Genomic DNA, 15,829 nt, shown 5'->3' with positions numbered 1-15,829 from the left:
ATTTTACTCTCTTCACCCAAGATCATTTACTACATTTTTCTTCCCAATGACAATCACTAGAGAAAACCGTGCATTTTTTTGAATGTATACTTTTCTTAGATATATATATATATATATATATATATATATATATATATATTCCTATTTTCTATTTATTTATTTATTTATTGTTTTATTGGTCATCATTATCAAATATCTGATGACCAATTACCTATAGTAAGATAAAAAGTAGAACTTACTATATAACCTACTTTTTTTTCTTATACAGTATAGACAAATTTTTGCATGCCTATTTTTTTTTTTTTAAATACTATTCAAAAATATCTTCTTTGGAAAGCATATCTTCTTCCAATTCCTCGGATCTATATACCTCTGTACTCTTTGATATAAGGCTATATATGTGGTTACATAAAAAAATATTCTAGTAAAAATAAAAATAAAGTTGTTAACAAAGAGTTATAAAAGTACATACTAACATGCATATAAATTCTTCATTTTTTCATTGGTCATCACAGAGATGGGAGAAGCTTATATTTTTCTTTTATTTCTTTTTATGTTTTTTTTTTTTTTTTTTTTTTAAGATTATGATGAAACACAGTTCATATTTAACGTTGATGACCAACATTCATTTACCCTCTTTTCTCTTCATCTTTTATTTTTTCATTTATTCCTTTATGGTTGACTTTAAGTGAAACATTAAATTAACTCAATTTAGCTAAACATTAGATATAATTGAGTAACAATTAACAAATTTTAATTTAAGTCAATCAATTTTTTTTTAAAAAAAATAGTGGATGTAACAACTCAACATTATGGTTGACTTTAATTGAAATATCGAAATGATTCAATTTAACTAAGTATTACTTATATAAGATTGAGGAAAACAAATTGATAACTATTGATTCAATTTCATCAATTAAAAAAAAAATGTGGATGTAACAAGTAGTCAACACTATGGTTTACTTTAATTGAAACATTGAATTATCTCAATTTAGCTACGTATTAGATAGAATTAGGAACAAATAATAAGTTTAGATCCAATTCAATCTATTTTTTTTTAAATAGTGGATGTAATAAGTAGTCAACATTATGATTGACTTTAATTAAATTTCTTTAATTTAGCTAAGTGTTATATATGATTGAGTAACAATTAGCAACTTTTAATTTATTTAATCAATTTTTTTTTATAATTTTTTTTAAAAAATATATGTAACAAGTAGTCAATACTATGGTTGATTTTAATTGAAACATTGAATTATCTCAATTACCTATGTATTAGATAGAATTGAGTAATAATTAGCAAGTTTAGATCTAATCCAATCAATTTAAACAAAAATAGTGGATGTAATAAGTAGTCAACGCAACACTATAGTTGACTTTAATTGAAACATTGAATTCCTTCAATTTAGCCAGGTATTAATATAAATTATTGAGTAAAATGTTTGGTAAGTTTTGATTCAATTATAAATAAAATATATGTGAAAAAGTCGACACTATGGTTGATTTCAATTGAAACATTTAATTATCTCAATTTAACTAAATACTAGATAGAGTTAAGTAGCAATTAGTATGTTTAGAGTTAATTCATTCAATTTTTTTTTTTTTATAAGTGTAGATAACAAGTAGTCAACACTATGATTGACTTTAATTGAAATATTGAATTGCTTCAATTTAGCTAAATATTATATATGATTGAGTGACAATTAACAAGTTTAGATCTAATTCAATCAATTTAAACAAAAATAGTGAAATTAAGAAGTAGTTAACACTATAGTTGACTTTAATTGAAACATTAAATTCCTTCAATTTAGCTAAGAAAAATGTTTGCTAATTTTTTACTCAATTCAATCAATTCAAAATAAGATATATGTGAAAAATAGTTGACACTATGGTTGATTTTAAGTGAAACATTAAATTATCTCAATTTGGCTAAGTATTAGATAGAGCTGAGTGGCGATTAGTGTGTTTAGATCTAATTTTAAAATAAAATAAAAGCAGTGGACGTAACAAGTAGTCAAAATTATGATTGACTTTAATTGAAACATTGAATTGCTTCCATTTAACTAAGTATTATATAGGATTGAGTAACAATTAATCAATTTTGATTTAATTCAATTAATTTTAAAATAAGTAAATGTAACAAGTAGCCAGTATTATGATTGACTTTAATTGAAACATAGAATTGTCTCAATTAGCTAAGTATTAGTGATTGAATAACAATTAGCAAGTTTAGATCTAATTCTATTAATTCAAACGAAATAGTAGACATAACAAGTAGTCAACAATATGATTAGCTTTAATTTAGCATTAAATTCCTTAAAATCAACTAATTATTATATAGGATTGAGTAAACTATTTGCTAAATTTTGATTCAATTCAAAATGCAACAATATATTTAAAAAATAGTCAACACTGTAATTGATTTAATTGTAATATTGAATTGTCTTAGCTACACATTAGATACGATTGAGTAACAATAAGCATGCTTAAATATAATTCAATCGATTTTAAAAATATAGGTGATGTAACAGTAGCAACATAGGGTTGATTTTAATTGAAACATTGATTGCTTCAATTTAGCTAAGAATTATATAGGATTGAGCAACAATTAGAACCTTTTGATTTAATTCAATCAATTTAAAATTAAAAGTAGACATAACAATTAGTCAATACCATGATTGAGTTTAATTTAAATATTGAATTATCTCAATTAACTAGGTATTAGATAGAATTGAGTAACAATTAGCAAGTTTAGACCTAATTCAATCAATTTAAACAAAAATAGTTGAAGTAACAAGTAGTCAACACCATGGTTGACTTTAATTGAAATATTAAATTTCTTAAATTTGGCTAAGTATTATGCAAGATTGAGTAAAATGTTGCTAAATTTTGATTCAATTCAAGATAAAATGTATATAAAAAGTAGTCAACACTATGGTAATTTTAATTGCAATATTGAATTATCTCAATTTAACTAAGTATTAGATAAGATTGAGTAACAATAAGCATGTTCAACTCTGATTCAATCAATCTAAAAAAATACAGTGGATGTACCAAGAAGTCAACACTATGGTCGATTTTAATTGAATTGAATTGCTTTCAATTTACCTAAGTATTATACATGATAGAGTAAAATGTTTGCTAAATTTTGATTTAAAAAAAATATAGATGTAACAAGTAATCAATACTATGATTGACATTAATTTAAACATTGAATTATCTTAATTAGCTAAGTATTAGATATAATTGAGTAACAATTAACAAGTTTTGATTTATTTCAATCAGTTTTCTTTTACAAAAACAGCGGATGGAACAAGTAGTCAACATTATGTTTGACTTTGAATGAAATATTTAATTTAGAAAAAAAATACAAATAAGTATTATATATGATTGAGGAACAATTAAAAAGTTTTTATTTTATTTAATTAATTTTTTAAAAATGGCAAACAATATATGAAACAAGCAGTCAACATTATGACTGACTTTAATTAAAACATTAAATTATCTCAATATAACTAAATATATTATATCGAATTAAGTAAAAGTTTTTACTAATAACCTGTTTGGATGGGCTTATTTTAAGCAGCTTATAAGTTGCTTTAGATAAGCTAAGTCAAACAGGCTCAATTATTTTTTTGAGCTTATTTTAAGCACAAAATGACTTTAAGCTGGCCAGCCAAACACTAAAAAAAAAAAAAAAAAAAAAAAAAAAACTGTAAACAGCTTATAAGCAATTTATAAGCCAATCCAAACAGGCTCTAAGTTTTGATTCAATTCAATCATTTTTTCTTATAAAATAAATGAAATTTCGTCAAGAAGTAGACAAGTTTTCTATTTAATTTAGTTTTTTTTCTTCTATTGTTTATAAGATATTTATAGTGCACATTAACATGTAGTTTGTATTGTAGACCGTATAAACAGGTTGACTGTATAACTAAATTAGGTGTATGTCTATATGTATAAACATTTTAGAGGGAATTTTTTTTTTTTTTTTATAAAATACCAATTTATGATCTCTAAGTGTTGGAGGAAAATATCAACTATGGAGTTAATTCTTCATTAAGGATACAACAAACTTTTTAATCAAATTGTGTCAAATTGTGCCATTTTGAGTTGTTACAAACAGCAGCACCCTTTGACTATAATCTCCTTTTCTTAACTAGAGTAGATTTTGTTGTGTCACAAAGATTTCATGCCTGCTCATCCAACCAATCCCGCTCCCACCTCCGCGCTTTCTTAGCTGTCTTGCTCCTTTCCTTCCCCGCGCGCCTCTTTTTCCTCCTTATTTTCTTTCTATAAATTGTTACTAATTCTAATTCTGCAATCACTACACACCACAAGATTTCATATTCATAGAATCTTAACCCATACATAAAGTCCATTTCTTTAAAAAGACCCTTTCCCCTATAAAGTCCATAAACACCCCTTCATTTTCAAGATTTCTTCACCACCCCCACCACTCTTTTTTCTGTTTTTTTTTTTTTCTCTAGAAATTGTTACTAATTCTACTAATTCCATTCTTAGTCACTACACACCACACGATTTCATATTCAGAGAATCTTATCCCATACATAATCTTTCTGTCCTTTTCTTTTAAAAGACCCTATCTCCCCCATAAAGCCATAAAACACCCCTTCATTTTCAAGATTTCTACAAACCCTAACTTCACATGTTTTAGCCCTAAATCTCCTCTCATCTTTCCATACCAATCTTCTAGCCAACAAATCAAACATACCCATTAACCCCTTACCCCCAATACACATTAAAGGTGAAACCTTTATCTTTTTTTCTTATCAACAATTATCCAATTCTTGATTCTTGATTTTGCAATTAGAAATATAGCCATTGCATACCCACATTTTCCCCCATTGAAGCCATAAACACCCCTCCATTTTCAAAATTTATCACCAACCCCACAACTCTTTTTTCTCATTTCTTTTCACTTTTTTCTCTTTACCTTTCCTATATATACCCCTTTCCTACTTTCTTGCTTCTCCTCACTTCACGTCTTTTAGCCCTAAATCTCCTCTTTATCTCTCTATACCAATGTTCTAGCCTACAATACACATTAAAGTTGAAACCTTTAATCTTTTGTCTTGATTCTTGATTTTGCAATTTACAAAAAATGGCCATTGCATACCCACATTTCTTTGTGTCTGAAAAAAAGGCCAAAACTTTGAACCCATCATTGTTAATTTCTCCAACACCATCACCTTCAATTTTATCTCAAGATGAATTAAAAAAAATAGCAGCATATAAAGCTGTTGAATTTGTTGAATCAGGTATGGTTTTAGGTCTTGGTACAGGTTCAACAGCCAAACATGCTGTTGATAGAATAGCAGAATTATTAAATCTTGGTAAATTAAACAACATTATAGGTATACCAACATCAAGTATTACACATGAACAAGCTGTTAAATTAGGTATACCTTTATCAGATTTGAATAAACATCCTATTGTTGATTTAGCTATTGATGGTGCTGATGAAGTGGACTCACAAATGAATTTAATTAAAGGTAGAGGTGGTTCCTTATTAAGAGAAAAAATGGTTGAAGCTGCTAGTAAAAAATTTATTGTTATTGTTGATGAATCAAAATTGGTTAATCATTTAGGTGGTGCTGGTCTTGCTGTGCCTGTTGAGATTGTACCTTTTTGTTGGGAATTTACTTTGAAAAGATTGGAAATGTTGTTTATTGAAGCTGGTTGTGTTGGAAAGTTGAGGGTAAATGGGGAAAGTGGTGAACCTTATGTTACTGATAATGGGAATTATATTATTGATTTGTATTTCAAGAGCGACATGGGTGATTTGAAAGCTGCTAGTGATGCAATTTTGAGGCTTGCTGGTGTTGTTGAACATGGGATGTTTCTCGATATGGCAACGACTGTGATTGTTGCTGGAAAGCTTGGCGTATCCGTGACAAATAAGTAGTATTAAGGTTAATGTTGTTTTAGGAACCTTAGTTTTCTATTTTTTGACTAGGATATGTTGGGGGTATTGATATCTTGCTGAACTATTTATGTGGCAAGGACAATTTTTTTTTTTGCAATAACTTATATATTGAATTATTTGGGGTATTTGCCTCAACTTTTGGAAAATTTCATGATAGTCACTACTTATTATGTATGTTTAATATTTTTTATGACTTGCATTTGCTTGAGTATGCTTATGGTTTTGAACATGTGTTTGATAATATTAGAATTGAAGCTCTACTTTTATGATGTTAAAGCTATTGCTCTGCCCTATAATGTTCAAGAGATCAACTCTTTAGAGTCATGTTGGATGTTATTTACTTTAGAAGTTTATTGTCATTGTTGATGAGTCATTTAGGTGGGACAGCTCTTGCTATGCCAGTTGAGATTGTACCTTTTTGTTGGGAATTTACTTTGAGGAGATTGGAAATGTTGTTTATTGAAGCTGGATGTGTTGGGAAGTCGAGGGTAAATGTGGAAAGTGATGAACCTTATGTTACTGATAATGGGAATTACATTATTGACTTGTATTTCAAGAGTGATATGGGTGATTTAAAAGCTGCTAGTGATGCAATTTTGAGGCTTGCTGGTGTGGTTGAGCATGGGATATTTCTTGATATGGCGACGACTGTGATTGTTGCTGGAAAGCTTGGCGTTTTGGTGACCAATAAGTAGTATTGAGGTTAATGTTGTCTTAGGAACCTTAGTTTTATATATTTTTTGACTAGGATATGTTGGGGTTATTGATATCTTGCTGAACTATTTATGTGGCCAGGACAATGTTTCTGGCAATAACTTATATATTGAATTATTTGGGGTATTTGCCTCAACTTTTGGAAAATTTCATGATAGTCACTACTTATTATGTATGTTTAATATTTTTTATGACTTGCATTTGCTTGAGTATGCTTATGGTTTTGAGGTTCATCTAGTTCCGTGGCTACTTGTTGTTTCATTGAACATGTGTTTGATAATATTAGAATTGAAGCTCTACTTTTATGATGTTAAAACTATTGCTCTGCCCTATAATGTTCAAAGCTCAAGTGATCAACTCTTTAGAGTCATGTTGGATGGTATTTGCTTTAGAAATTCATTGTTATTGTGGATGAGTCAAAGTTGGTTAGTCATTTAGGTGGGACAAGTCTCGCTATGCCAGTTGAGATTGTACCATTTTGTTGGGAATTTACTTTGAAAAGATTGGAAATGTTGTTTATTGAAGCTGGATGTGTTGGGAAGTTGAGGGTAAATGTGGAAAGTGGTCAACCTTATGTTACTGATAATGGGAATTATATTATTGATTTGTATTTCAAGAGTGACATGGGTGATTTAAAAGCTGCTAGTGATGCTATTTTGAGGCTTGCTGGTGTTGTTGAACATGGAATATTTCTTGATATGGCATTATTGTGATTATGGCTGGAAATCTTGGAGTCTCGGTCACTAATAAGTAGGATATATGTTGTTTTAGGAACCTTAGTTTTCTATTTTGTTTAACTAGGATATGTTGGGCTTATTGATATCTTGCTGAACTATTTATGTGGCAAGGACAATTTTAGGTGCATTTGGAACAACTTATATATTGAATTTATTTGGAGTATTTTCCTCAACTTGGTGACACCTGTTAAAGAATGTTTAATTTCATGCTGTTTACTACTTATTATGTCAGTCTCATTTTTTCATGATTGCATTTGCTTGACTATGCTTATAGTTTTGAGGTTCATCTAGTTCTGTGGCTACTTGTTTCATTGATCATGTGTTTGATAATATTAGAATCGTGCTCTACTTTTGTGATGTTAAAAGTTATTGCTCTGCCCTATAATGTTTAAAGATCAACACTTTAAAATCTTGTTGGATGGTTTTTACTTTGCATTTGGATGGTATTTACTTTTGCATCAGATATGTGGGTGCTGCTAAGATAAACCTGAGGTCTCTGATTTTCTGTTAATATCAAGTTTTCATAAGCCTACTGCTATTTTGTGCAATTAGCAACCTCTTTCAAACAAATATAAGGGAAGTGACATTGATAGAGGACTCACCGGCTTATAGCTGAATTGCAACAAATCGCAAGGTCTAAGAATATAGGTTGTTTAGAAACTATATGCAGCTCCATTTGTAATTGTAGTAGAAGTTTGATTGATGTGACAGTTACTTTATTTTGTTTGTCGTGCTGCATCTTGGGAAGTGTTGCTTCCTATTGGTGCTTTGAGCTCTGTATTTTAGGAAATCAAATGTTTGGAGTTTTCCAATGGAACAACATTATTTATGGCTGGTTTTATATGTTGTTCTCTTCTGATTCTGTGTCATATTTATCGCACTTCATGGTGAGAGGAATATTTAGTTCAATAGTATGCATGGGAAAGGAACTTTTATGTAAAGCAATGCTTACTGCCAGAGCCTGAACTCAGCCAAAGGACGGTGATATATATTCTGTTTACTAAAACTTAGTAGGATACTTGTTCAGATTTGGCTCTTCGACTGTAACTGAGTTTTACTTTGATGATGCCCTAGTTTCTCCACCTTTTTAAGTGATATCTTTTTTCTGTGCATGTGCACTTCCCATGAAAAGGTTACTAATGCCTGAAAATTGCGATATGGTTTAGGTAAGTTTTCACCTATGGTCCCCGTGCCTTGAGATATAATTGGAAAAGAATTCCATGTCGGTGATAAATTCTGTTTTGGGCCATAATCCTAAGTGCCTTTCTGGTATAATTTTTGGAACAAGCAAACATAAACTTAAGATCATGATTATCCTTCAATTAAGGATGTCCTCGTGCTCAGTCTCGAAGGATATCCTTTTTCGTGCATCATCACTCATTACGAGTTCCCTTGCGATTATACTGCAGCGGGTTGCTCAGCTGCGGGTAAGTGATATTCCCATACGTAGGGGTAGAATATCTTACAGAATTCAAATTGGGGTGTGTATTTAGACAAGATACTGAATTTTGTGTTCTTTAACTTCATGCATTTTTCTTGAGAAATGCTAGAAGGTTTCGTCTTCACAACTTACATTTATATAATTCTGCTACATGAGAACAAAATGAAAAATGAGAGAGAAGGTGTTGTTGAATCTTCGATAAGATGGCATCGCTTCCTTGTGGCCCTAAGTGGTTTGAATGTCCTTTTAGAGGTAAATGATGTAGAGGAGTCATGGCAGGTTTTATGTAAATTGTTGATCTAGTGATAGATGTGGAGGAAGCAGGTTTAAGGAGTACTATGCTGAATTGCCAATAAGTTCGTATCTACCTTTAACTGCAAGTAACTACTAATTGTCAAGGCATTTCCCTTCGAGTGTTTTTTGTATGACTTCATTTCTTAAGAGATCTGATAGTATTTTCATTACCCAATTTTGAGTGATGGAATACATAAAGGGCTGCCATACATAATGCCTGTAGTCTTATTTTCTCTGAACTCATTTCTTATACGATTAACGAATTGAATTCTGTACTGGGTTAGAGTTGGTGTATAATGGACTGTTTATTCTCCCTCTACAGTTAGTCTTGTAGTGATGAATTTGTGAAGAGTTTTGATCATAATAATTTTGGCAAACGAGATTTATATCTTGAATTCCGTTATCATCTCGTCTAAAAGCTTAACTTATTGGAGAGAGCTCATTGTTTACTAATTATATCTTCAACCAGTCCCGGTAGAATTTTTTTTGATAGTTGGTGGCAGTGGGAGTTGAACCCAGGATCTCTGGCTGTTTTAATACCATGTTAAATTGTGTGATTATATCATGTATACTTTTAACATAGGGCCAATCTTTTTTCCTTAAGATTATTTTTGCTATAGTTCCTGATCATATTCCGTTACTACCATCTATGTTGTGAAATCAACATCTTCCACAATGTAGTTCCTTTTTGGAATTAAGCTAATGTGAAAGAATATGCAAAATTTAATTAGGACCAGTCCAGTGTTTGATAACGAAAGATTACATGTTTTTCAGGTTTGTGTTGGAGCTTTCCATCTATTCATTTAACTTACTAGGATGTAATAATTTATTTTATTTGTTTACTTTTCTCTCTTAGTCAGGATTGTATTTGTTTTATTTTGCTTTTCCATTCCCTTTACAAAACACATTTTTATTTTAAAGATTTAACTTGCAAATAATTTTTATGCTATTAGTATATGGTAACATGTCTGCTTTTTCAAGTTAGAGTCACAATGATCTATAGTTACCTTTCTGGTGATCTATCAGTGTGAAAATTCTTTTACTGTCAGTGTGTAGAAGTTAAAACTCTTATTTTAATACCATGACGACTGACCTTCTTTTTGTTTGCTGGTCCACTAGAAGGTTTTCTCATTCTTCATTAAACTCAAGATAAAAGCAGCTGAAACTTTAGAAGTTTGAAAATATTGAGAGTTTAAATACAACACCAGCACATGATTTATTCCTGAATAACAACTGTACAGGCAAGCTTATTTCAACACAAACAATGGGAAAGGCAAAAGCAGGCCAGCTGCCATGAACAGAATTACAACATTTTGCAAGTTCAATCTCTGCAGATTCAATGGTGATAGATTCAACCCCATTTTCGAGACCAGAGTCACTATGATAGTGTCTTCATCTTGAAGGCCAATTTCCTCGAGCGACTCTGTTATATCCAACTTAAAGTCTGGTGGTTCTTTTATGGACCTCCATGAAGGTGTGGCAAGTTAGTATAGCTTCCTGCAGACTCAACCTTACCTAGCTCATGCCAATTGAAGGTATCCACGTTGAGGAACACTTCAAGTCTTATTTGCTTACTAATATCGTACTTGACTTGTTTTAGAGTTAAAAGCTCTTCTTTTTCCATCTTTCTCTTGTGGAGTCCTTCCTGAAGCTGGCCTGCAAACTGAAAATGAAATGACTTTATCCATCTTTGATATTGGAATACTTGAGTAGCTGGTGGAACTAAACTTGGATTGACAGTGATCTTGATCCTCTTCAGTGGCTTAAAATGGGGCCACGGAGTTGGCATTTGTTGGTAATCATATCCCATTTTCCTATTGTCCAAACAGTCGTGCACTCTAACCCGAACAGGGTTCTTGTTTTCATCATGAAAGAATATCTCACTGTTCAAATAATTTGGGTTATTCATGTCCTTGTGTTTGCCTCCTAACGTCTTCCAAATTTTCCAAAAAATAAGAAGTGGGAATGGAGCATTGGTTACCATCTGACAGTACACTAAGTTAAGTTATTGCTTGTGGCGACCTACGTATGGTCATCTGATACGATATGCAATTTACTCCAAGTTCTATCCTTTAGAGTTTAGTCCTAATTTTCTATTTTATTGGGTTGGCATCCTAATTTAGTTTAGTAAAGGGTAATATTGTCATTTCCATCGGAATATGGTTCTTGCTTTGTAGCGTATAAATGTCTTGTTTTGTACTCATTTGAAGATCATCAATAAAAAACTATCTTTTAGCTCTCTGTTAGTATAGCTTTAGCTTAGTCTTAGTTAGCTTCTTCTTCCTTGAAATTCAGTATTTGTATCAGTGGTATCAGAGCAATCATCCTCGCTCTGTGGGTATCCATTAATGGCATTCGAAAACCCTTGTTATGTCTCAAATTTCACTTTCAATCATCCCTTACAATCTGTTTTACCTGCAAATCCTTCGCAGGATTCTAGAAATGCAACATATCAGGGTAGTAATCCTTATGGGTATAGTAATATGGGATATGGGAATGACTATGGTGGGTATCAGCAACACTTCAAGCATACACAATCCTTGTATTCCTCTAATTTCAGTCCACATCAGTCTTGGCAAGCTAGGAATTTACAATTTGTCCCTTATGCTTACCAGCCATCAGAGTTTACCATGGCATTTCCCAATTTCTCGACTGCTGGCGTGGTTCTGGAAGGCGTGGGTTTCTTTTCGAACAATCAGACGGCTTCTTTCTACGGCACAGGGATGATGAGAACAAATTGCAAATCTGAAGATATCAATATACCGGTTCAACATCAAGGGTCTCCTATTAACCATGTCATGGATGGTCCTTTTCCAATCGACTTCCCTGTTGAAAAGTCTGAAAATTATAATGGTACTGGTACTATCTATTATGGTCTCCAGGTGACTTCCTCTTCTCATGAGGTTTGTGCTCTTGAAACTCCTATTCTCGGTAACGTTATTGCGGACAACAGGGATGAAGGCGCTATGAAATTAGTTGTGGCAGATGGGCTAAATGGAAATGGAGTTATTCTGAATGAGATTGAATGTTCTGTGCCGACTTCACCATTTGCTGCAAATAGCAAAATTAATCTTCCAAATCCTAAGCATAAACTGCTTGATGAAATGCCAACTAGTGAAGTAATGGGGCCTTTTGACAAATTATCTCCTATCTCTAAAAATCTAGTAGAAGCTGAACAATTGGAGAATAGGGTAATGGCAAATTCTGAACCAAAATCAAAGATTTTCAGTACACCCGAAGTTTTGCTAGAGGGAAAGATATTGGAAGAAACCGAGCCTTGGAAGGGGGAAGAGTGCCCTGCTCCTGAGATGCTTATGGAGCCAATAATGAGTCCACCTAGCAGTGCATACTGTCTCAAAGTCAACGTGGCTGACCTTTCATCATGGATGATTGTAATTCCGCAAGAACAAAAATCTCAGGCAACCAGTAGTGATACGGGAAGAGCAGCTGATTCAATCACCATAGCCAACGAGGAAATCGATTTGAATATCATTGAGGGGAATGATGAGATGGTGATACAGGAACATATTCCAACTATTGAAACTAGGGCTAAGGACATGGATACCAGAAAGCATGCCGAGGTGGAACCTCTTGTGATGATAGTTGATGCACAGGGTGCTCTTATAGGCAAAGACAGAGCAGTGGGTGTTGAGAAAGAGTCTGCTAACATAGAGATTGAGATGAACACTGAACGATATGAGCCTATTGACAGAGGAAAAGAGTGCACGACCGAGGGGCCAGAACAAGTACCTGGGAAACCAAATGTATTTAAAAAGGCTTATAGTGTTCCTGATTCAACCAATTGCGTCTCTGAGACTACTATCCTGGAAGCACTCCAAACATTCATGATGCTACAGCTCATTCAAATCACACAGAAAAACTGATGCACTTGGTGCTTGGCTTAAGTTCAATTGGTTCTGTTTTAGTTGCAAACGGAACAATGAAAAAGGTACTTTCAAGGCACAAGAAAACTAATATTGAGAAATATGATCTGAAAGGACGGTATCATTCATTTTCTGTTTACGGGGAGCTTGTGGCAAGCTCAAACTACACAGATTATCAGTCAAGGAGTTCGGAAATACGATTTGGGCAGCAGAAGGGTATTGCGGATAAGTTGACTGTCAAGTTTAAATCTGAAAGTTGGGAAGTCATGGTTGGTGGTGATGAATATTCACTGTTTGTCAACTTGAAAAGGTTATCTAAGCAATTATTGAAGCAAGTTTTCATTGGAAGTTGTTATCAAGATTTTGCAGTGGGTACAAATTACATTGGAAAGAATGGATTGACACTATATGCTCTGGTGAATGCACTTCCAGTCCATTCATGTGAGGGACCATTTTTTAATTATAGGTGTCTCTATGTTAAGGGGGAAGGGTCACTTAAAGATTGTTCTACAAACATGTCTGTCTTGGTTGCATTTGGAATTACAATTGCCTATGTTGATTATTTACGTGCATTATTTTATGGTGTAATTACCATGTTCCGGTCTTCACCATATTTTGAGAGAAACACCATGAATTGTTCTGTAACAGGACAGTGTAGGAGTGCTCTAAAAGTTCCAGGTTATCTAAGGAGTGTTCTTATACTTGTGTTATTAGTTCTCGGAACAACTTATATTGGTTTCACAGAGTTGATCTTCCAAGGGTCATACGGAGAAGGCTTTAATGGGAGGTGGTGTTTCTGGTTCCTTGTTCCTGATAGCATCGGTGCAAGGGCCAGCAGCTGAGGAGAGCATTTCACTTGAAAGGAGCAAGGCATTTCAGAAAGGGGAACAGGAAGGTACTAAGCTGCTTGAACTTCTTGGAGTGCAAGTGCTAAAAGTAAAGTACTCTTTGCACGATCGACTAGAGAAGGACATCTTGATGATTGTATTACTGTTGACAGTGATTCAATTCCTTTCGGAGCCAGAAGAATTATCAAAGGGAACTTGCTCGATATGCTGATTAATCCTAAGGAGTATAATGAATTTATTGCAAGAACTCTTGGAATGAGTGGGTTTATTCTAATTTCCAGTAGATTTGAACCTTTTGATTTCATTCAGTTACATTCCATGACGTACGGGGCAGTGTTTGATCCGGGAAGATCTATCCATGATGTTGCACCAATGCTTTGTGTTGACGATGACATATTTTTTGGAAGCGTCATGACTAATATAAGTTGTTGGCTTTACTTCTCTGCTCCACCTAACTTCTTGTCCAGTGGTGAGCACAGTCCGATGCTCACTGTACTTCAAAATGAAGGGGTCGGTGCTAATCATTCAAAAGAGAAGGTTATTGGAGTATTAATCTCTCATGTTGGCTTTATGATTAGTCATACAGTGGCTTCTACTACGAAGATGATGGTTATCATGGTCTCAAAGTATTCACACGAGTTTTTGCCACTTTCATTTCATTTAAAAATAATTGGCATCCTAGATCACTTTGAGGTGTTCAGTGATGAAAACTTTCACAAGGTGTATGAAGTATTTCCTGTTCAATTAAGTTCAAGGCCCTTGGGATCTTCTGCTGCAAATGAAGTATTGATGAGGAAACATAATCATTCTACGCCTACAGTGAAGAAGATGAATATTGATTCAAGGACACGAATTTTGATTTACAACGACTTCACAGTTTTCATTTGATCCCGATGGCATTAACACCCTTGAGGGACAAGTTTGATTTTAAGGAGGGAGATCTGATACGATATGCAATTTACAAGTTCTCTCCTTTAGAGTTTAGTCCTAATTTTCTATTTTATTTGGTTGGCATCCTAATTTAGTTTAGTAAAGGGTAATATTGTCATTTCTTGGGTTCTTGCTTTGTAGTGTATAAATGTCTTGTTTTGTACTCATTGAAGATCATCAATGAAAAACTGTCTTTTAGCTCTCTCTTAGTATAGCTTTAGCTTAGTCTTACTTAGCTTCTTCTTTCTTGAAATTCAGTATTTGATCATCATCGCTAAAATGTTACTTTCTGTGGCAATCTACGTATAGTCATAGCTAAAATGTTACTTTCCTTCGTGACCTGCGTATAGTCATCGGTTAGATGTTACTTTCCGTGGCGATGGTCGCTACTAAAACTAAAACTACCACGTAAAAGGGTCAACGCTTTACGTGGTGACCCCTTTAATATGATGATGACTATCTGTTTTGTCTTGGTAGAAATTCTTACTTTTGTGATGATTAAAGGGGTCACCACGTAAAGTATGAAAACCCCATTTCTTGTAGTGTAAAAAGATAATCAAAGTATGAGGGTAAAAATTGGATATGTACAATTTTTCCTTTTAGATATTTCTATATTTATACTTTATAACTATATAGAAGCATGGGTTTAGACCCATGCTTTGGCGTCCGTTGTCCCTTAAAAAAAAAAAAAAAAAAAAAAGTGAAACCCACCATCTCCAAACTCACGGAAAAAAAAGTGTACCCATATTAATAAAATCAATCAATATAAAAATAAAAAAAGTGAATCCCATATTAAAAAAAACAAATAATGTCAAAAAAAAAAAGTTCAGACTTTGTTTTCGTAGCAAACATTAATATAATAAAATTTTAGATATAGAGCACAAACCATACAATTTTTTTTTATTTTCTTATATTAGCCTGAGATCTAATCTAAATATTTAACTGTTGTATTTGCTATTCCGCCATGTGATTTATTTGTTATGTTTACTAAAATAAATATACTTAAAATATTTATATTTTAATTTTCGTTC

At 32.7% G+C, this 15,829-nt stretch overlaps 4 protein-coding genes across 5 annotated transcripts; 3 read left to right on the top strand and 1 right to left on the bottom strand.

Moving 5' to 3' along the window:
* The first annotated feature begins 4,323 nt into the window (after positions 1-4,323).
* LOC132613940 (probable ribose-5-phosphate isomerase 2) lies at positions 4,324-6,143 on the top strand. The gene has a single exon (XM_060328246.1). It carries the CDS (start codon positions 5,126-5,128, stop codon positions 5,927-5,929), a length of 804 nt encoding a protein of 267 aa, XP_060184229.1. The 5' UTR covers positions 4,324-5,125; the 3' UTR covers positions 5,930-6,143.
* Positions 6,144-6,273: 130 nt separating this feature from the next.
* On the top strand, positions 6,274-7,377 carry LOC132613266 (probable ribose-5-phosphate isomerase 1). The gene is made up of 2 exons (XM_060327291.1): positions 6,274-6,630; positions 7,057-7,377. Exons 1-2 carry the CDS (start codon positions 6,274-6,276, stop codon positions 7,375-7,377), a joined length of 678 nt encoding a protein of 225 aa, XP_060183274.1.
* LOC132613939 (uncharacterized) lies at positions 6,276-15,003 on the top strand. Of its 2 annotated transcripts, none has more exons than XM_060328245.1 (2): positions 6,276-10,671; positions 11,752-15,003. In XM_060328245.1, the coding sequence occupies exon 2, from the start codon at positions 11,767-11,769 to the stop codon at positions 13,018-13,020; it is 1,254 nt and encodes a 417-aa protein (XP_060184228.1). In that variant the 5' UTR covers positions 6,276-10,671; positions 11,752-11,766; the 3' UTR covers positions 13,021-15,003. The 2 variants fall into 2 exon arrangements, with proteins under 2 accessions (XP_060184228.1, XP_060184227.1); XM_060328244.1 differs by having other exon boundaries at positions 11,569-15,003.
* LOC132613265 (polyphenol oxidase F, chloroplastic-like) lies at positions 10,384-11,045 on the bottom strand. The gene is made up of 2 exons (XM_060327290.1): positions 10,652-11,045; positions 10,384-10,559 (listed from the first exon to the last, which is right to left on the bottom strand). Exons 1-2 carry the CDS (start codon positions 11,043-11,045, stop codon positions 10,384-10,386), a joined length of 570 nt encoding a protein of 189 aa, XP_060183273.1.
* Positions 15,004-15,829: the final 826 nt, after the last annotated feature.

This window comes from Lycium barbarum, chromosome 10 (assembly GCF_019175385.1).
Source record: "Lycium barbarum isolate Lr01 chromosome 10, ASM1917538v2, whole genome shotgun sequence".
Taxonomy (NCBI): domain Eukaryota; kingdom Viridiplantae; phylum Streptophyta; class Magnoliopsida; order Solanales; family Solanaceae; genus Lycium; species Lycium barbarum.
Note: the sequence above shows the minus strand (reverse complement) of the source record. Positions and strands in the feature narration are given on the sequence as shown.